General features: G+C 44.7%; 1 protein-coding gene across 1 annotated transcript in view; it reads right to left on the bottom strand.

The window, feature by feature from the left end:
- The window catches only part of Cfap58 (cilia and flagella associated protein 58), a 94,998-nt gene that overhangs the window by 26,841 nt on the left and 46,809 nt on the right, over window positions 1-21,348 (bottom strand). The window contains exons 14-15 of the mRNA XM_034516683.2: window positions 20,178-20,289; window positions 17,952-18,056 (exon numbers count right to left, since the gene is read on the bottom strand). Of these exons, the coding sequence (XP_034372574.1) occupies window positions 17,952-18,056; window positions 20,178-20,289 (217 nt within the window). The remainder of the gene's footprint in view (window positions 1-17,951; window positions 18,057-20,177; window positions 20,290-21,348) is intronic.

Here is a 21,348-nt window from a genome sequence, read left to right as displayed (position 1 = left end):
AAAGCAACATCATCTTCACTCTTCCAGCTAATATTTAATGGCCGATTTTAGTAAACAGAAGATTAAATCATAAAATAGAAACAATAGTAATGTTATTTTCCAATAATCAGATCATCACTTCTTATTAAGAAGGATATTTATGTATCAGAAAAATGATTGGGAAGGTATTTATCATGAGAAGATACTTATTTGCATATCTTGCATGCAAATAAGCACATAGGAGCTGAGCATGAGCCCGGTTAACGCCCCCTGTCAAATGGACACAGTCTACAGTCACCTGAGTAGAGGAGAGCAGCAGTGTTTCTTCATGGTTCCTGCTGCCAGGTTCCTGCCTTGAGTCCCTGCTCTGACTTTCCCCAGTGAAGTACTGTCTCTTGGAAGTGTAAAACAAATCAAACTCTTCTCCTATGATTTGTTCCTGGTCAATGTGTTTTTACCAATAGGAAACCAGAACAGTAACACACGTCAGGACTCCCAGCAGTTGAAAGGCAGAAGCACAAAGATTTCTGTAAGTTTGGGGCCAGCCTGGTTGGAGTTCCAGGCCAGCCAGGGTCAAATAGCAAGACCCTGTCTCAAAGGGGCTGTCTCTAGCTGTCTTCTCAGTGGCTCAATGGTAAGAATGCTTGCTGCCTTTCATAGAAGCTGAGTTTGGCTCCTAGCACACACTTGGTGACTCATCACTCACAACTACAGCTCCAAGGGATCCAGCACTTTCTTCTGCTTTCCACAGATGTCCACAGTCACACTTACATCAAAACCCATGCATAGTCATGCCCACTCACACAAATAAAGTAACTGCTTTATTCTAAAGACTTTGTCGAAAAGAGGAAAGGAAGGAAGGAAGGAAAACAGGAAGGAAGGAAGGAAGAAAGGAAGGAAGGAAGGAAGGAAGGAAGGAAGGGAGGGAGGAAGGGAGGAAGGAAGGAAGAAAGGGAAGCAGGAAGGAAAGAAGGAAGGAAGGAAGGAAGGAAGGAAGGAAGGAAGGAGGGAGAAATGAGCAACTTTCCAACATGACCACAGAAACTCATTGGATTATACCATATAATAGAGAAAGATTTGTTCTTAACTGCCTATACCTTACCAGAGGTATCATTAGGAATTGTAACGTATGATCAAAAGTGTCTCTGGAGTTTCTAGTTTTTCTATGGGTAAGAAATGGTGGGAGGTGAGGTGGGGCTAGAGAAATGGCTCAGTGCTCAATAGCCCTGGCTGCTCTTCCAGAGGATACCCAGCACCTACATGGTGGCTCACAACTGCCTGTAACTGAAGTTTAAGGGGATCTAACACCCTCTCTTGACCACTGTGGGCAACAGGCATGCAGGTGGGTACATAGACATACATGCAGGCCAAACACTCATACACATACTAAAATGTGTGCGTGCATGCATGCATGCATGCCTGTGTGTGGGCGTGTGGGCGTGTGCGTGCGTGCGTGTGTGTGTGTGTGTGTGTGTGTGTGTGTGTGTGTGTCCTCTATGTGCCATGGGCTGTGTTTTTCCGGATAATGAGCTTTCAAGGCAGTTTATCAGCTGTGCCAACTTTACAGTCATCATGAATCAAGAAGAAAGTGGAAACCACCCTTGCCTTTTGTCCTCTACAGAGTCCTTGCCAGTGAATTCTCCCCACCCATGGTCCTTTGAAGGTCTTATGAGCATCCTCTTCCTCTGCATCCCAGAGCCCACCCCTCAACATCACCTTCAATGCCTTGGCCAATTACTGCTCTTCCTTAACTACTGCTCCCTCCTTGGTCCTGATCGCTGCATCCTTCCAGTCTTCCTTCCTCCTCACCGCTCTGTTTCCGTCCCAGAACTAATTAATAACATACAGAATGTAGGCTAAGACGGCCAAGCAACACTTCTTATAGCCATCTAGAGGGGTTTCAGCCCCAACTCCATCACTGAGTAGTTATGAGGCCTTGATTGTGTTGCTAAATCACTTTGAGCCTTGGTTTCCTAATTTAAAGCAATGGGCTAATAATAGAAATTATTGTAATAATAATTCACACAGTAGCTATAATGCAAAGGACCGGTCACAGGAGTGGGAACAAACAACACAAAAGCATTCAAACTTGTAACCGTTACTGTTAGAATTGTGGCTATTGTCATGACGGAGTCCACAGTGGTCTTACAGATCAAGGTTAACGTCACTGCTTGTCTCTAAGACCATATATGGTTTCCATGATGCAGCCAAAGGTACATCCCAGCACAAGATAGCCAACTAGAACACAACTCCACACAACAGCTGTACCTACCCTCTAGGATCTGTGACTCCGTCTCTCTTCAGCCTGAAAAATGCTTTGCACTTATTTCTGACTGGATCTCTTTGAAGCAAATGTTTCCCTCCTACATCTGTGCTTTCCATATTGCCTTCTCTGTCCAGTCCCTCCACCAGCACACCCCTTAACTCTCACAGCCTAATGCGTCTGGCTTTGTCCTGAGCATGTGAAATTACCTTTCCTACTTTAAACTAATAATCTCCATGCAAGTCGGGCACTGCATTACTCTTAAGAGTGCATAGTTCTAGTAAGGGTAAGACTCCCCCCAACCCCCACGCCATCCCACCCCACCCTATTGGTTCTGATAAAGTCAAGACTCAGACCTACATTTGAGCTCTCCTGCCCTGACACTGTGCTTCAGTGGCTGTTTTCAGGAAATGGCTGGAGGAGCCACTATAGCACTCAAATCCCAGTCCAAGTACATTTTCCTCATCCTTAAGGAAGCCCGTTTTTTTCCCCTCCTGTTCTCTGATCCTTCTTGTCCAGATGGCTGATCTGAACGGCAAACACTTTATTTTTTGCTGTCCCAGCAGAAACTCTGACCCATAGGTACTCACTATCATCGGTATCCGGTGTAATGTGAACAGCTGTCATCACAATCGTTCACTAAATGGAACCATAAAGTAATGATCTGGATGTTCTCGCACTGCTCTTAGACACCAATCTCATTTCTTCCCAGCGACACCTCAGGAGTCTTCTCAAATAGGCTATAAATTTCTTACAGGCAGGGACCATGTCTTATATTCCTTGGTGTCTCACAAACTTCTGGGGCAAGATAGACACCCCCAAATGCCTTTTGAGTCATAATTAGTCTTTTAAGCAGAATCTCCTACATGTGGGCCCAGCAGATCCCTGGAGATGCACGGCTGCAAAGTAAAAATCCCCCTTCGTCATCTTGCAACAGAGAGAACATCAAGCCCCCTGTTCCCAATTGTCAGAATCTAGAAGCAAACTAGATTTGATGGCCTCACTATAATGTTTAATATGCTACATACTTGGCATCTGTTCCAGAAGAGACTGTGTGTCAGGAACTCAGAAAATGGTCTCCTGGGTATATAGGCAGTTTCAAGTCTGTCTCCTCCATTAAATACACCCAGGGTAGGGAATACACATCTTTAAATGCATGAAACATGAGCTAGACTTGACACCCATCTATCAGGGCAGCTTTAAGGATAATAAAAGCACAACTGCCATTATAAGGAGAGAGAGCTTGATGACCCACTGGAGATTTCTTCCAATCTAAACGATTCTATAAATCCCCCTAAAATCATAAAAAAAAAAAAAAAAGAAGCAGATTAAGGATTCATGTAGGTATCTACACTATAAATACAAATTAATTTCTGCTCCAGCTGCAGTTTTTCTCATCCTTGTGAGAAGCACTTCCATCCCTGAGATATTTTGGGTGAAATACCAACCGACAGAGGAACTGAGGACAGTTAGGGCTCCCCCAGGTCCTTGTAGGCAACTATTTTCTTCTAATTTCCCAAATAAATCTGTATCTTGAAATAAACTGAATTGAATCTTGCTGCTGTCCTAAAGCATTTATCAAGGAAAATTTGTTTTGTTTGGGGAGTAAGACATAATTGTGCACAAATTCAATAAGGAACTAAACACTCCACTGAGGAACTCATTCCTGAAAATGTCTGGACCCTGTAATCTATTTATTCCCTTTTTCGGTTATTGGTCATATTGTTGCTATTTGGTTTTTTTTTTTTTTTTTTTTTTCTGAAATTTCCTGTTGGAACACTGTTCTTGCAAAAACCTTGAACACTTTCTGAGGCCAAAAATTATTTGTTCTGCCTCTCATCTGGGTCTGTGCAACTCCATTCAAAATGATCCTTGCAGGCATAAATAGTAACTTTTCAAAGTACCCTTATATCTGCTATACAGCTCAGTAACTAGAAATAAGAAAATAGTATCTGGTAACGGGTTTTTTTCCCCCAAGATTAATTTATCAGTTATTGCCGTTTTAGCTCACATGTTTTCCCTGATCCAATATGGAGTCAGAGACCAAAATAGAAATGAACAAATGGATTGTAGATGGCATTCCAAGTGTGTGGGGGGTGCGTGCTCAGTTATGACATCACAGCTGCTTCTCCTATAAAAAGAACCATGTCCTGTGGCAAACTATAATTTCCCAAATAAAGGGAATAAGAGATGAAAGGAAAGAAACATGTCAGCAATAGAATCCAACGATATCGACCAGATGCCAGGCGTATTAAAATACCATATCCGACAAAAGATTTAAAAAAGAGAAACGCTTGTATCACAAGTGTTTAAATTGGAGATGCTTAACTAAAAAGTGTTTCTGCTGAAAGTCACCAAAGAACGGAGAGAGTGGCACAGCAATGTAATAAGAACCACTTCTATCTGTGGTCCTGAAAGCCCTCGTGTTTACGCTGGGCTTTGTCATGTGACCTGTGCTGTCCAATAAGAGATTAGCAAACATGACACATGTGCAAATTCAAAAGTCACTTTGACACGAAGTTTAGACCTCCTTGTTGTTTCTGGAAACCCTGAGGTTGTGACCTTGAAAATCAGCCTCTACCTACCTGAAGCTCACAGTCACCCCCATCACCTCAGCCAATTGCGAGTGGCAACCATTGGACATGCTGGGTGGTGAGTGAAGACCACCCAGCTGCTGCCCCGTTCTTGAGCAGCAGGCTGCGAAACCATGAATGAGGACTGAATAAGCCAGCTGAGCCCTGCCCAAACTGCCAGCTGACAGAATCACATTTGATAAAACGATCGCTGCTCTGAGCCAAGAGGCTTCGGGAGGGTCTGCTACACAACATAAGCTAACTGATCTGAGGAATCATAGAATACTGTCTTGTGGGTGCAATATGAATGGGCCACCCCTCCCCCAGGAGACGCTGTGTGATTAATAGGTGGGTCTCGGCCAGTTATTCCTGAAAGGAAGATTGCAAGTGAGATACTGAGCTATATGTTAAGCTCTTTACGAAACGCTACTTTGGAAGCCCATCTGGAGTCTAGAGCTAAAGTACAGTGCCTTAGTAATAACCATCGGAGTGTGTTAACTACAAACACTGAGCCGTTTTGTACCAGGCGACCTTGTTCACTCTACACAAAGCCCTCCGGTGAAGGATGGCATTACCGTATCTGATTCACAGTCTAAGAACTGAGGCACGGGGTAGCTGAACACACCAGCAGTCAGCCTGACGTTATGAGTGAGCTGGGACTCGCAAACTTGAGCTTCTCAGCAGGCTGATCTCTGCCTTACCTCTGCTTTTAGCGGATACTACCCCAAGGAGGCCTCTCCTGCCCATTGGCCAGGGAAGTTGTCTGGCCCAGAAAGTCTACTCTCTCTCTCCCTCTCCCTTGACTCTTAGATAGACAAGAAAAGCATATGAGGAAACTCAGACAAACAGAGACATTGTAGTGGATGGAAGCAAGAGAGCTTCAGTGTGTGGCCTGGAATATTTTCCACACAATGCCCACCCCACCAGCAATAAATATGTGGCCAATAAACCAACAACTCCTCCTTTCCCACTCATTGGAAGGTAAAGGTGGGAGGGGTCATTCCTCTCTTCCTGTGGATACAGATGATGCTGTGGAGAACAGAAGATCCCAGCTATCAATCATTTAGTTTATATGAACCCTGTATCAATCAAACTTCTAGACTCGGACCTGCTGTTTCCTGGATTTCTGATGATTTAAAATAACTAACTCTACAACTCAAGTGGAAATATGGGTAAAGGCAGGAATTCAGTGAACACGGCCCCCTTAGAAAGCACTTTGTTTCAAAATATAAGATGAACAAGACCCTTGCTAACCAACCCAGAGACGGAGACAAGCAAGCATCAGTTGTGTCTGTCTCTGTGGATCACAAGTGTTTAAGGTCCTTACGGTTTAGGGCATCAACTGATTTTAACTTCTTTCTGCCTAATTGAGCCTAGCAGAGCCAATCTCCTCTTAAGAAACACTAATACTACAGAGAATTGTTCCTGGTCCATTTATGGAGAAGCAGTGAAAGGGAATATGAGAAGCATTTGATAATTGAGCACATGAAATACACCTAGGCAAGTGGGAAGAGACACAGACAGAAAAAAAAAAAAAAAATATTCAGCTCCAATGGCGCTGAACAGGATTGTAAGAAAATCTCCAAACATCTGCATATTGAACACTCGCTGTCCACATCCAGCCTGAGAGTCCATGACAACCTGCAGTGCCTCCCTTAGGGCTGCCAGCCTTGGAGGAACTGGCTTCTGAGGGGCTGATAAATCCCTCTAAGACAACATTCCCTAATCAACTGTTGAACAGAGAGTCACTGTTAGATCAGGAAATGAAATAGTAGTTTCTGAATTATAAATTTCTTCAACCTATATAATTCTTGCCTGGTCCCAGGTCTTAGAAGCAACATCAGGCATGCCAATTTAAGTTTTAGGATTGAACACACACACACACACACACACACACACACACACACACACACACAGGGCTCAGTGAGTAAAGATGCTTCCTAAACAGGCCTGACAACCAGAGTTTGATTCCTGGAACCTATATAAAGATGGAAGGTGGAAGCCACTTCCACTGAGTTGTTCTCTGACCTCCGCAGGCACACTGTGGCCCATGGTTCCCCCGAGCATACACATACACAGGCACACATGCAAACAGGTACGATAATAACTTTTTAAGAACCCAAGAATGAAAGACAACACTGTGGCTTAAATACCAAGAGTACCCCACAAGCTTATGCTGGATAGTGTTCGGTTCCCATTCAGGGTGCTATAATTATTCTGGCAAAAAAACAAAGGTGTTCTACAGAGACTCTTGCAACACCCACTTTAACTATAAAAGGACTAAAGTAACAGACTCCAAGAAGGGGAAGCTTCCCTGAGGAGTGTCATACTGAAACAAGGAGAAGGCTGGGGATCCTGGTGCCATTGGAGGGCTAACACAGTTCTAACAACTTGTCAGGCCACCATGGTTGTGACTGAAGCCCAGACAATGACAACAGAACAGCAGTTGCAAGACTACACTCCAACCAGCAATCTTAGGTGTTCATAGCCCTGCCCCCCTAGCTAAACATTAATCTCACTTTAGGACCTCAAAGATAGACTGGGTGGGTCACTAGATCTCTCTGTCCTTCTTCCCAGTGGGGCCGCATTGAAAACTCTGCCTTCCCTGTGTTTTACTACAAGTGTGGCTGTTTTCGTTGGCTTCTCAAGAATGAGCTGCTGAGCTTGACTTCTCAGGGAACAGACTGTGACCACCCCAACTTGGTTCACAGTGCTATTTGGGAATGTGTGGGAAATATAGGATGTCAAGCCTAGTTTGCCCCTCCCCTCTTCCTATAGAGACACACATAGAAGCTGGTGGAAGAAAGGTAGCACTCCTCAAAAGCCCCAAGAAGAAGTGATAGAAAAGCAAGAGTCTGGGAGAGCTGGGGAGAAGCTAGCAGCCATTGCTAAACCTTCTAATGTCCCCTGCCAGACTGACAAGTTTTCAAATAAGCGGTGTCTCTCTTGTCCTATTCTTGTCCCCTTTCGTTCTATTCAAGACCCAGCACCCACCAACCAAGAATTTCAGTTCACATGGTTTCTCTGAGCACCACCCCGCCCCCATTACTCCAGGGAGAGAACATCTCCAATCATTTCAGTTCAGCTCTAGGGTGGACTGGTTTATACACTAACAGATGAAACGAGCATGATGTTTGGTGTGGGCTATACCACCAGCCACTGGGGCACAATATTAGAACTCAGCCTTCCAAATCTTAAAGCGGTTGTTAAATAATTGAACAATTACTTTGGAATGGGGTGGGCAGGAACTCATCCCAGAAATGAAATGTTTAGTGATGTGGAGGTAATAGAGAATAGCAGTTAGGGGCTCTGTTCTGAATTCCAATGACGAAGGTCTGTAAAGAGGGTCAGCATGCATTTGCTGTGTGGGGTCAGATGGTAAGTGCTATAGAACAGCCTCATGAGCCATTCAGTCTTCCTTACAACAATTCGACCATACCCTGGTATCATAAGGACAGCCATGGTCAGTATAAAGCCTGATTTCTAGACACTGGGTCCTGAATTTCATATAGTTTTTTTTTTTTTTTTTTTTTTTTTTGCATGTCTAAGAGTACTGTTCTTTTACTACTTATATAAATGAATAGCATTCTATTCTGAGGGTCATAGAGAAACAGATGATGGGTCAGACACAGCCCACTCCATGTTTTCCTTATTTCCCAAACCTTGGGTTATAATCAGAGCTCTGGCATTTCTGAGCAGTAAACGCTTGGCCAGGTTTTGTTTCCCCTCCTGTGTACATTCATGGTCAAGTTCACTTCCCTCCCCTATGGAATAAAAACAGCAGCATCTATCTTATCTGAGTTTGCTGTGGATGCAGCCAGAACAGAATGGTCAGCACAAGAGGCTAGACACCCACTCAGCATTCAGGAAACTTCAGTGGTGCCTGCTAGCTCCCACCGCTCTTCAAAACTCTCAGTAGCTTCTGCCAAACCTATCCAGGCTGCCAGCAAATAGGATCGAAGGTCATCAGGTCTCCATCAACAAAGAAACACTTGAGACTTCTCCCACTAACTTGGGTAGTTTGCTGGTCCAGCAAGTCCATAAGTCCTGGAGAGCTCTGAAATGTAGAATTTCTGAAGAGCTCCCTTGGGGGTGCCAGTGCTGTTGACCTGGCCCTAGGACTGTGCCTGGAGTAGCATGTCTCTAGAGTCTATGACAAAGATGAGCCTGTTCTATGGGCACCCAGGGTGGTCTGCACATTGTGAATTCATTGCCTGTGGTTTTGCAGCATTGCATGCCATGGAAGAAAAGAGCCCCACAGGGGGCTGCTGCCAACACATAACTCCACAGTCCACTAGGTTCCAGTCATGTGACCTTGGGAGAGAGTCTTAACCTTTCTGCATCTTGTCTTCACTCTTCTGTGATAGGAAATGGTATTAGTTCCTCTTAGCTTGTGATAACAACTGAAGACACATACACACATACACACAAGCATGCCCAGGGCATCTGACTTTAACAAATGCTTCATAAATGTGGGATGGTCAGGAGGTCACAAAAAATGCAGACTATTTGGTGGAGAATGATAAAAAAAAAAATGGACTCTGTGAGGCTTGTTCCCCTGCACAGCAGGAGACTCATGCAGGACTGTCTGCCCCTCCTCTCCATTCCAGCCATTTTGCAGTTAAGTAAACTAGACTTCTGTCTAATCAGTCATAAAATTAAATTAAAGAGAAAGTTTGCCTTGATGAGGCAAGACCTCTGGTCAGCAGAGAAGCAGCAACTTCCAGTTCAGCTCATGATATATGAACCCGAGACTATCCCTGCTACCTAGGCTTCTGTATACATGTGAAAGAATGTGTGTGATTTCCTAAAGCAAGATGCATCTGAAATCCTTCAACCTAGCATTCTCACCTGCACCATTACAGAGGACTCAGTGTTTGCCAGTGTAGCCATCTTAGCACCTAAATAGCACACTTCCAGAAGGGCACCACTACCGCTACATTTTATTATTCCTATCTGTATAATGGGTCCTCTAGGCAAGCTGACTCAGTGAGAACATTCTAGAAGCTCAACTTTATTTTCTTTATTCAAAATGGTAGCACTCCTATGGTAAGCCCATCATTTTGCTCCCACTACTTGGCATGCAGTTCATTAAAGTCTCTGACGAGGGCAAGTGTCCTTGACACACTACATACATTAAGGTTGTGATTAGAGAAAAACTGAGGATTCATCTCTAAAGTATATTCTTGTCCCTGAAATGCCAGCCAGAGGGACCTGGGGAAATACCCAGAGAAAACTTGATTGGCAGGTGCCACTTCTGGTTCCAAAGCTGGATGGGCAACTTACAACTGAGATAACTTTGCTAAAAGACCCAGATCAGGGGTAGTCTGCAGGCTAATGGTCTCCAGGACCTACCAGAAAGCCAGATCCCATACTGTAGGCACTTCTGGTACCCAAGCCCTGTCGTCTTAACATCCTAAAGTCAGTAATTTTGAGCTGACATGCCTGAGACACTGGGATGTCCATCAGTTTCTGGAAAAGTCTGGTAGCTTCTAACTCTAGCACCTAACTTCTAACTTCAGCTTCTAATACAGACTCGGTTTTTCTGCCTCCAGTCAGGTCTCCTCTAGTGAGATACTAGAGACAAACAAAGGCCCCTCAGCCCATTTCTCAACTAAGGAGAGGAGCGGTGAACTAATATCCTAGCCTTCTTCACCTGGCTGTGTTCTGCTGTTTCAGTGATCCCTCTGATCAATGTCAGGAATCACTGGGACTCCTATCAGCTCCCTTCCCCACCATCACCCCATCCCATGCCAGGCCAGTGGCTCTTTTCCTGCTCCTTCTCCAATTCCTTTACACCAGCTTCTAATAACTCCCCTCCAGACTGCTGCAGTCCAGCTTCTGTCTCAGGATCTGATTTGAGGTACCCAAACTAAAATCCCTGCCTACTCCAAAGCATGCCCAAGTCTCCCAACAGCCAACCATAGTACCGAGAGGTCTCTTGACACCAGGATGAAGCTGGCTTCATTCATCCTGGAAGTCACTGGCCACAGTGGACCCTCAAACACAAGCTGCTTCACATGAGGGTGGAAGCAATCCTTGCAGGTGTTTCCAATGCTTCAGAACATCATTTTCTGGTTTTGGAAGGTTCATGAAATAAAGCAAGAATCATCAACAACAAGGGGAGAGACCGCTTAAGAAGTCTCCTTGTTCACGGAGCTCACCCACCCTGCACCAGAAAACACTCTTTGCCTCCCCTGCCACTGGATTCCACAATGACTCAGCCTGCTCAGCTCTGGGTGCCCACACCACCATGCTGCTGCAGCCTGGTATCTCTCCTCCTTCCCTGTCTACTTGCTACCTCTCAATTCTTGAGCTTTGCATTTTCATCAAGGAACCAAACCAGGGAATGAGATCAAAAACAAGTAAAGCTGACCATGTGACTTTCTTTCTTCATTTCTCCTTCCTATCCAAACCCTGAAGCTGGAGGTTACGAACCACTCAACTGCCTGTCAAGGGTACTAGACAGGTTTGCTTTAGGTCTCTAGCATATTTTTTTTTAATTTTATGTTTGGTTTTTAGCATTTTTTTTTAGCATTTGGTTTTATGCTTTGCCTACATATGCGTGTGAATGTGTGAGAGAGTGTGTGTGTGTGTGTGTGTGTACCATGTACAGGTAGTACCCATAGAAGCCAGAAGATGGCATCAGATCCTCTTGAACTGGAGTTACAAATGGTTGTTAGCCACCATCTAGGTGCTGGGAATCAAACCTGGGTCCTCTGAGATAGTAATCAGTACTCTTAACCACTGAGCCATCTCTCCAGACTGGGTTTTAAAAGGCTCACTGGGTATTCTTAAGGTTTGCTGATGAGTCATACTCAACATACCAAACACATTTCTACCAGTCCTTAAAAAGCAAAGTGACATGTAAGCCTGGATTCGCCTGAAGTCTGATAGCTGCTTCCTGGAGACGGGACCCACATTGCCCTACTCTACAGTCCCCAGCTTCTGACTCTGAGAGCAACAGCAACAATGGACATTTCTGATACTAATATGCAAAGCTCACTTTATGACGTCTCATTTCTTGACTGGCTCTGAAAACAAAGGTATTTAAGCACTGATGGGGGAAAAAAACATCCCAGCGGCTCTAAGTGATCCTTATGCTTGCAAGTGCCTCCAGAAACAGGTGAAGCTTCCTATACTTACACCACCATGCCTAATGCTCACTATTTACTTAGAATCCATGATGATGATGGTGATGGTGATGGTGATGGTGATGGTGATGGTGATGGTGATGGTGATGGTGATGGTGATGTAATGACAGCCATCACCACACACATGTGAGCATGATCCCACAGATGTCTTCAAAGAAAACAGTTATTAATCCTATGGATTGGAGAGGTTCGAGGGCTGGGCAGAGTAACAGCAATGGCATCTTTGAATATGTTTCAATTACACAGGCTTCCTTGAATAGGAAGAATTAACAGGAGAGAAGCCTGGTAGACAACAGCAAGCAAGTCTTCCCATCCATGCCTAAGTTTCCAATACTTCTCCATCTTCCCAGAAAATTGCAACTAAAGGCTCCAGAAGCATTGTCAACTAGATCCACAACAAGGAACGGACTTTGAGCACACCCATGGGAGTCAGCCTGCCTCTGCACACAGCCTGTCTGCCTCTATCACAGACAGAGCCATAAACCAAAAATAAATCCCAAACCCCTGTAAAGTTAAGAATGGAGTGTCAATATAACAGGAAGAGCAGGTCCCTGTCCTACTGACCCAAGGTTAGACCCCAACATCTATAAGGTGAATGACTTCTCAGAGAACACATCAGTCACTGAACAGATATTAACAGGGATAATTCTAGTGCTGTGGTAATCAAGAAGAAGACACAGAAAGCACCTTTGGAAGAAAAACAAATGCCTTTGTGGAGCCTATAGTCTAGCAGAGAAGTGTCAGACGCACGATGGTGGGCTTGGGGAGCGGTACTTTTGCTGATAAAGTACTTGCTGTATAAATGTGAGGACCTACAAGTCTAAGCTCCAGAACTTACATGAAAGAGTCATGTGTTGTGGCATATGAATAGAATCCCAGTACTGGGAAGGAAGCGACAAGATCTTTGGAGCTCTCTACTCAGCCACTCTGGCCTAATCAGTAAGTCTAGGCCAATGGAAGACCCTTTCTCAAAACACACAGTAGATAGTGCCTGAGGGACAAGAATTAAAATTAACGCCTGACCTCCACAGATACTACACATGTGCACTGGCACACATGAACACACATGCAAGCATAAATACAAAGCACAGTTCTAATAATTTCATCAATTACAGGTATGATGTGAACAGGACATCAAGGCATTTTAATCAAACTTCATCAAAAGCATCTAACCTAGGAAGAGGGGGTTCCCTGAAGAGAAAAATGGCCATTTACAGTAATAATTCAAGGATAAGGGGTCAGCTGGGTGTTTATTTACTGAATGAGAAACTTCTTCTATAAGATCAGCTGTTTGAACTGTTAGAACCCATCTTGTGGCACTATTTGGGAAGGCTGTTGTTGTGGCCCGAGCTGCCCCACACTTGGGGGCCAAAAATGTTGGGGACCACTCTATCAGTGTTGGAACCCACACTGCCAAAAGCCTTGGGGGCTAAATTGTTAGAGCCTGCACTGCCCCAAGCTGCTCTGGTCTTCGGGTCGGGGTTCAGCAAGAGAGAGAGTGAGGACGGACTCGAGGAATGGAGACCAGACAGAGTATGATTCAATCCCGTTTATTCTTCAGTCTCTCTTCTTCTCTCCAAGTCCCTAGTTCCTAGTCCCTAGTTCCTAGTCCCTAGTGCCTCCAAGTTCCAAGTTACTTCTTCCAAGTGCTAAGTGCCTAATGTCTAATTCCAAGTTCTTCCTCCAGTGCCAAGGCTCAAGTGCCTAATAATCCTCCTTCCTCAATGCCTAATTCCTACTCCAAGTTGTACTGAACTCTTCTGTCTGCCTCTCGCCTTTTATATGTCTCACTTCTAAGCCATACCTCTAAGTCATGCCTTTAAGTCATGCCCTTAGGTCTTGTCTCTAAATCTGATCTCTAAGTCATGCCCTTAAGTCACACACCTTTAAGTTGCACACACCCAAGGGAAGATCCTGGGTATCTAAACCAAGATGTTATCAGAGTGTGCTCAGCTGTTGTAGGCTATTGTAATCAAGTCTCTTATCAGGGTATATGGCTCAAGATGGCTGCAAGGATGATAGCTGCCTTCGGTCAGCTCCCCACAAGCTGTGGCACCTTTAGGAGGTGGAGCCTCTCTAGAGGAAGTGGGTTACTGGGCGCAAGCCTTGAGTATTTATAGCCTGACTCCACTTCCATTTCACTCTCTGCTTCCTGGATGCTGCAACAATGCTACCAGCCAACCTCTTGCTCCTGCTACTATACTTTCCCTGTGGGCTGCCATGTCCCAGTTCCCCTGCCACCCTCCCATCCCCCACACCCCATCTATCAAACTATATACCATCAATAATCTGAAATCTTGAACTCTGGTGTTTATAAAACATTAGATACTCTAAACAAAGCAGCTCGTGCTTTTACCACAAAGCAGTCTGTCTGTAGTTTGTCACATGTCAAGATCCAAAGGTGTCCTGCATTTGAAGTAGTGAACAGTGACATACATCAGCCGTCCCTCTAGGGGACACTTACTAAGATGCCTGGCTTTGAAAGGCCACAGGAGGACAAGGGTAAGGGTCTGGGCCTGTGAAAACTAGAAAGTTATGACTGAGACCCCTTCATATAAGAGTCACAACAAGAGCAAAAAAAAAAAAATAGAAATAAATGTCTCACCTTTGCCAGGAAAACCACAAGGAAATCCATCTCTATTGGGCTGTCCTTGGAAAAAATACAGTTCCTCTCAGAATAGAAATCTACCAACTTCCTGTCACAAGTCTAGGATCCCAAAACATGTTAAAAGGTCCAACGATCCCCAAGTTAGGAGCTTGTCATAAAGATGTCACTCTAAACAAGCAACAATGTCTAGGGAACCTGACAGAAGCAAATCTAGGCACATAGGTCCCCAAACAAATAACCTAAGTTCCATCTGTAGATCCCACGGTGGAAGGAGAGAACCAGTTCCCTGCTGTCCTGCGACTGCCAAACAGTGTTATGGAATGCTTGCCTACACTCACGTATACATGAAGCATACACACACACACACACACACACACATGCACACAGACACACAGACAGACACACTAAAAATAAATAAGAATTAAATACTGCAAAATAAGATAGAAAGGAACCATGGAAAACACTAATGAACTAAGAAACTTGGCCAAAACATAAACAGAGCCAGATGGGTTTTTTTTTTAAAAAACATGGGATTTTCCCAAAACACAAAGAACACCCCCCCAAAAAAATTCAAAAATATAAAAATATCATTTTAAAGAACCCTGATGATAGGGCTATATTAGTATTAGATGAATTTTAGCATTCTTGTGAGAGTTTTCATATAATATTGAAGAAATAATTCCCCCAGAGAAGAATAAAAATCATACCCTTTTGCTTACCTTACAATCATACCAAAAATGGATTTGAAGTTAAAAATAGCACAATAGTAAGACGTCAAGCTGGGCATGATAGTACGCGCCTTTAATCCCAGCACTGGAGAGGCAGAGGCAGGGGGCAGAGGCAGGTGGATCTCTATGAGTTCAGAGCTTGTACAATGCTCTTATCTTCTTCTAACCCCAGGGATCAGTTACTTCTAAAAGCAGCCGGTGTTGGATTCTAGAGAGCATAGCTACTATAGTCGTCAGTGAAAAGGGAAAGATCATAAGGGAAGTTTAACCCAGATGTGCATGGATCTGAAGACCTTTAAGTACCCACTTTATTTTCGTGAGAAGTGGGGATCCTTCAGACCTCTCAATGGAGGAGTAATGCTTAAAGGAGCAAAGCTTTACAAGTAAATAAAAGCACTGTAGATATAAAAACCCGGGTGTTGCTTAGAACACACTTCATGGGCTCAGCCGCTTGTATTAGAAAATTAAAGGGCTGTGGGTGTAGTTTAGTGACAGAATTCTTGTCAAATATGCATGGTTCCATCCTCAACACCAAAAACAGAAAGGGGATGAGATGAGAAGAAGGGAGGGGAAGGAGAGGAGAGATCCAGGACTGTGCATCTCCTCGAATACAGTAGAACAACAGAGAAAACCCAAAGTGTGCAGAAGAAGGGAAATAATATTGAGTTCCAGGGGCTGGAGAGATGGCTTAGTGGTTAGGAACACATACTACTCCTACAGAGGACCAAGGTTTGGTTCCCAGCTGCCACGTCAGGGGGCTTACAACTGCCTGTAACTACAGTTCCAGGGGATCAGAGCCTTCTGGTCCCCACAGGTACCTGAACTTGTGTGGTGCACATAAATTCACACAGGTAGGCAACACATTCACAGTTTCTTAGTTATGGCACCAAATATAATATAGGACAAACTATGTAAAATATAAAACAAATTATTTTAAAAACTGAGTTTTGACACAACATAAGATTTGATTCTCTATTTTACAAAGTTGGCACCAGTAACAGAACAGGCAAGAGACTGAGGTCAAGACAGGTATAGGTTCTGGTAGCTCGAGTCTCGGGCCTTTGCCCCCAGCTGCCTGGCATAGGGATGGTGAGTCCCAGGCCTTCACTCCCAGCTCTCTGACCTTGGGATAGTAAGGTCCAGGCCTTTACTCCTAGCTGCCTGGCTGTGGGACGGTGCACTCTAATGAGATTTAGATTCACAGTTTAAACACTGGTGAGTCCCCAGTGCCTGTGCTCTAATTGGCTACCTTTGCAAGACCCGCCAAGTTAGGTATGTTCCCTTAATGAGAACTGGCACTGTTATCTCTGCCTTACAGAAGAAAGGGAAACCAGTGTTTGAAAAACGTCTGTGATTCTCCCCAACTATGGATGACAAGTGCTCCAAATCCTGCCTTCTCCATCAAACCTGTTTGTCTCCAAGAGAGAAGAATACAGTGTCCACTCTAGGCGGGGATATCTGTACTGCTGTATGGTGAACTGTCCAGCCAACGTTAGGGAAAACACAGAGTAGAAGAAGGGCGTAAGGCTCCTCTCGAACACGTGTGGAAGTTCCTCGCCTACCAATGGTCACCCAATAGTTAAAGTCACAGGCTTTGGAATTGATATTTCCTGCAGACTGAGTATAATGGCTGGGGTCTTTCAATGCCTCTGAGCTTGCATTTTCATGGGTTCTATTGTTGTCTTTAACATAGACTGGGAACCTCAGGTGCAGAGAATTCGAAACCAAATAGCCGCAAGCCAGCAGAAGCAGAAAGCCAATCAGGGCCACCTGATGCCAGCCTTGCCTCCTTCTTAAATCCCCAGGTCCCAGATACAGCGACTGATTGAATGCCGGAATTTGCTTCCCAGAGTTCTCAAAGCCAGCATGGGGAGAGGATGGCTCAGTGGGTAAGATCCCTTACCATCCAACTGTGAGGACCTAGGTTTAAATCCTCAGCACCCATGTAAAACCCAGGCAAGGCTATGCATGCCTGCAATGCAGCAGGGGGAGGGTTGAAGTAAGCGGATACTGGGAGTCTGTGGACCAACGGGTCTAGTCAGAAAGGCATAATTAAGATTTACTGAGAAAACCTGTTTCTAGAGAATATAGTGGATGGCAATATAGAGTGGATGGCTATAAAGATGCCCAACATCCTCCTCTAGCCTTTGCATGAATGTGCACCAGTGTGCCCATACTTCATCTCTGTGCATACCCACCCCCCACATACATATCACATCCTCAAAACAATACGGCTTTCCATTTCGATCACACAAATCCTCCCGTGGACAGATCATGAGTGCACTACATGAAAACTGTTTTCAAGATTGAAATCACAGCACTTCACAGAACATGAAGACGGGGAGAAAAGCAGTTAAAATAATTTGACAAATAGAACTATAGGGAAAGTGAGGGCGGGGGGAGGAAGGGGATGTTCACATTACCCAACTGCGGTAAGTCTAGCCTTGAACTTAATTTCCTAGGATTCTTGAAATATCAGTGATCTCAAAGTAAAAGAACAATTAATTAGGCTGTTTGTTCCCTGTGTGTGAGTCACTGTTGCCATCTACAGTTTAAGACAAGGCTTGCAACACTACAAATCACCGATTCTAAGGATCCTGGAGATGGCTGTGCTTGCTTGGGGAGCCCAGGACATGAAACTGTTACCTGAAGAAGAAGCTCTTTCTCCACCACCTCTTCCGTCTTGCTGATGAGTCGCTTCTGCAGGGTGTGGATTTTCTGGATCAGCTCAAAGGTACTAGGGTCGCTGGCCTGTCCCAGGAGGACAACGGGAGAGAGCATCAGCTTCAAAGCACTATGGTCTGTGTGCAATCATTATTCTTTTATTAAATTGCCTTTCCCACGTGAAGACCTAATACATAAAGAATTAAATCCAGAGAGAAAAGGCAAAGCAAATGACTGGGCCGTAAAGCTCCCAAAGGCAGGGCACAGACTTCCACAGTCTTCACTCCGGCTCTGACTGGCCCACAGATGGAAAGTGAGTATGTTTGTCCCATCAGAAAGAATGATCCTAAACATCATGCAAACACGTGTGATGCTTGGTGCTTTCCATGTAATACCACATTTTATATTACGTGACAGCAGGGAGACCATGTCAGCCTTCCCCTTTTACAGACAGGAGAACTTGGGAGCAGAGAAGCCATTTGCAAAGGGTGGGGAGGGTCCAAGCTGGACTTGAGATGTGCCCGCTGCTAAGGCTGTGGTTTGCGTTATGATGCTCTGGGCTTTCCCGCTCATCTCCAGTTTCCATAGAAATAACTTCCTGAATTCACTCAGCCTTGGGATTCCCCTCTGGTCACTGTCAACCAGAAGATTCAATACAGCACACAGCGGGGAAGGGTTCCAAGATGGGACATCTGCGAACAGGAGGTAGTGGAACTCGGCTGTGGCCTTTAGTGTTCAAATGGAACCATCAACCTGAATAGCTTTGATGTTCCTTCAGTAGCTATGTGTGTTCTACTCAGACAAGAGCTACAGGTGTAAGGTGATCATTTGTCCTCTGGACTTGAAGCCAAAGCTTTGCCTTCAGCCACACTGACACTTTGAATTAATCTAGCAGCTGCTGGATACGTTCAACCACCTCCCAGAGTCCTTCAGTTTTTTAAAAAACTAGAAATTGACATGGAGTTGGAAATTTCCAAGATCTATGTTTGAACACATGGAATAAAGTCATGTGATGGAAAGCAGGTGTGAGACTTTAGCTCCACCTCCCAGGCAGAGCCATGTTATCACCAAGTTAGGAAGCTGTACCACTTTGGGCACCGAAGAGGAACAAAGAGGCTATTTCAATGGCTCCGATTCTGCTTACGCAGAATCACCAGCTGATGCCTGTATAGCTAGACAGGGTTTGGCACACATTTACTTGGCAGCCCCGGATATTGTTAAAATTCAGGCCTTGTGTCTACACAATTTTTAATGCATTAACTTTAATACTTTCTTCATTAAAAGTAAATAAAAAATAAAATCCTACTTGGATGAGTTTCCACTTTACCCTGAACTTTCTTGTGCTGTAGACTTATAGATCACAACATTGTAATTGGTCAGTTACCCAAAGTCCCTTCTGGTACCCACATTGCTATGTACAGCTAAAGGAGAGGTCCATCCTAGTCTTGACTAAACAGAGATGATCTGTCACTGTTATCTGCAGAGCTGGTAGGTACGACTAGCAGGGAACCAGAGAGTAAAACCGGAAGCTGATTACCCATCCTCTCCAATGGGACTTTGGCTGTGTCACCAGATCCTAAGAGAAAGGGATTGGCTAACACAATCTAGGCATTTAAAAAAAGATTGGGTTTCAAAACCATATTTCCTGTAGGAAATGGAGGAATGCAAACCCAGTTGAAAAATGGCTAAGATGTAGGTTGGAGCCATGAGAGACATCAGTAAAGGCAATTAATATGACTGGAGAGATGGCTCAGTGCTTAAGAGCACCGACTGTTCCCCCAGAGGTCCTGAGTTCAATTCCCAGCAACTGCACGGTAGCTCACAACCGTCTGTAATGGGATCTGATGCCCTCTTCTGGTGTGTCTGAAGACAGTGACAGTGTACTCACATACATAAGGCAATTAATTGTCAATGCAACCCCAAAACTACCTAAAAAGCAAAATGTATATTCATTAATGAAAACAATGTACAGCTTCCACAGGGTCTTTTGGGGGCAGATAGGATTTTTGTCTAAGACTTTAAAAACCAAACTCAAATTAAACATCTGGTTCTAAAGCAGCCCAGTTTACATTTGATCCAGTCTTAACCCTGTAGGTGACAATTTTCATATCATTAAATTAAAGGGACCTCTCAACATGCTTTAGATTAGGGGCCTTGGGTGGGTGGAGAGAAGGGCTGGGGACAAGAAGGATGGCTAGCAGGTGTTACCTCCAGCTTTCTCCATCTGTGCACATTCATGGGGTTCTCCAGCTCCTCCTCCAGGGCTCGGCACCTCGTCCTTTCCTTCAGGAATTCTCTTTGCATGTGGTAAAGCTCCTGCCTGGATAAGACAAGCTTGTTTTTGCAAAGAACTTCTCTTGAATGTGGTATCTTTGCTACAGAGGGCTGGGGAGACGGCTCAGTGGATAAGGCACTTGCCCTAAAACCACGAAGGCCAGAGTTCAAATTCCCAGAACCAATGTAAAAGCCAACCAGGTATGGTGACCTATCTGTAATCCCACCACAGGAGAGACTGAGGCAGGAGATTTCCCCCTTCCCAACTCCCAGATCAGCTGCCTAGCCAGTCACACTGGATCTGTGGGCTCTAGATTCAAGCAAGAGACTGATCTCCATAAATAATGTGGAAACCCATAGAAGAAAACACTGGAAACCGGCCCCTGATCCCCTCAAGTACATGTGCACACTCACATGTGTGCCCCACACATGCATGCATATAACATGCATATCCACGCAAAAGTTAATTAATTGATTACTGTAGACACACTGTATCTGGCATAAAAAGCTAGAACTAGGAACCTTGTCAGCACTGAGAGAGGTCGGCTTCCCAAACCTAGGCAGGTCAACAAATTGATTGGTTTTGAGTTCAAGAGCTGCCTTAGCGCTGAGCAACAGCAGCCTTCAGACTCTCGGTGCTGAGTGTTCAAGGAATTTAGAAGCATCTGAAAGGAGCCAGGTGGGGAAGTGAACCACAGGAGTCCCAAGACGAATTTCAGTGTTTCAGTGAAACTGTCTCCAGGGTACCAGTCAGTGAACACTCTACATTGCAAGCTCCACACCTGACAGCAAGTCATGGCCCAGGCAATAAATACGCCAGCACCAACTATGACCTCCAACTCCCATCTTAACTGCGCAACATCCCTTAGCCTGGACCCATTCCCCAGAGTGCTCCAACATCCCTTAGCCTGGACCCATTCCCCAGAGGATTTCTGCTCGACAGGACTTGGTGCAGGGCCTGCATGCCATAGGTTTAAACATCTCTGCAGGCAACTCTAATGTGCAAAGGGATTTGAAGATGCTGACTTTGGAGCTTTGCAGATACGAAGCACCTTATGTCCCATGGCCACCAGGCACAGGGGGCAGAAAAGGTCCTGAAGCCCCA

This window comes from Arvicanthis niloticus, chromosome 1, assembly GCF_011762505.2.
Source record: "Arvicanthis niloticus isolate mArvNil1 chromosome 1, mArvNil1.pat.X, whole genome shotgun sequence".
In the NCBI taxonomy this organism is placed as follows: domain Eukaryota; kingdom Metazoa; phylum Chordata; class Mammalia; order Rodentia; family Muridae; genus Arvicanthis; species Arvicanthis niloticus.
The sequence above is the reverse complement of the archived record's forward strand: the minus strand, read 5'-3'. Positions and strand labels throughout refer to the sequence as shown.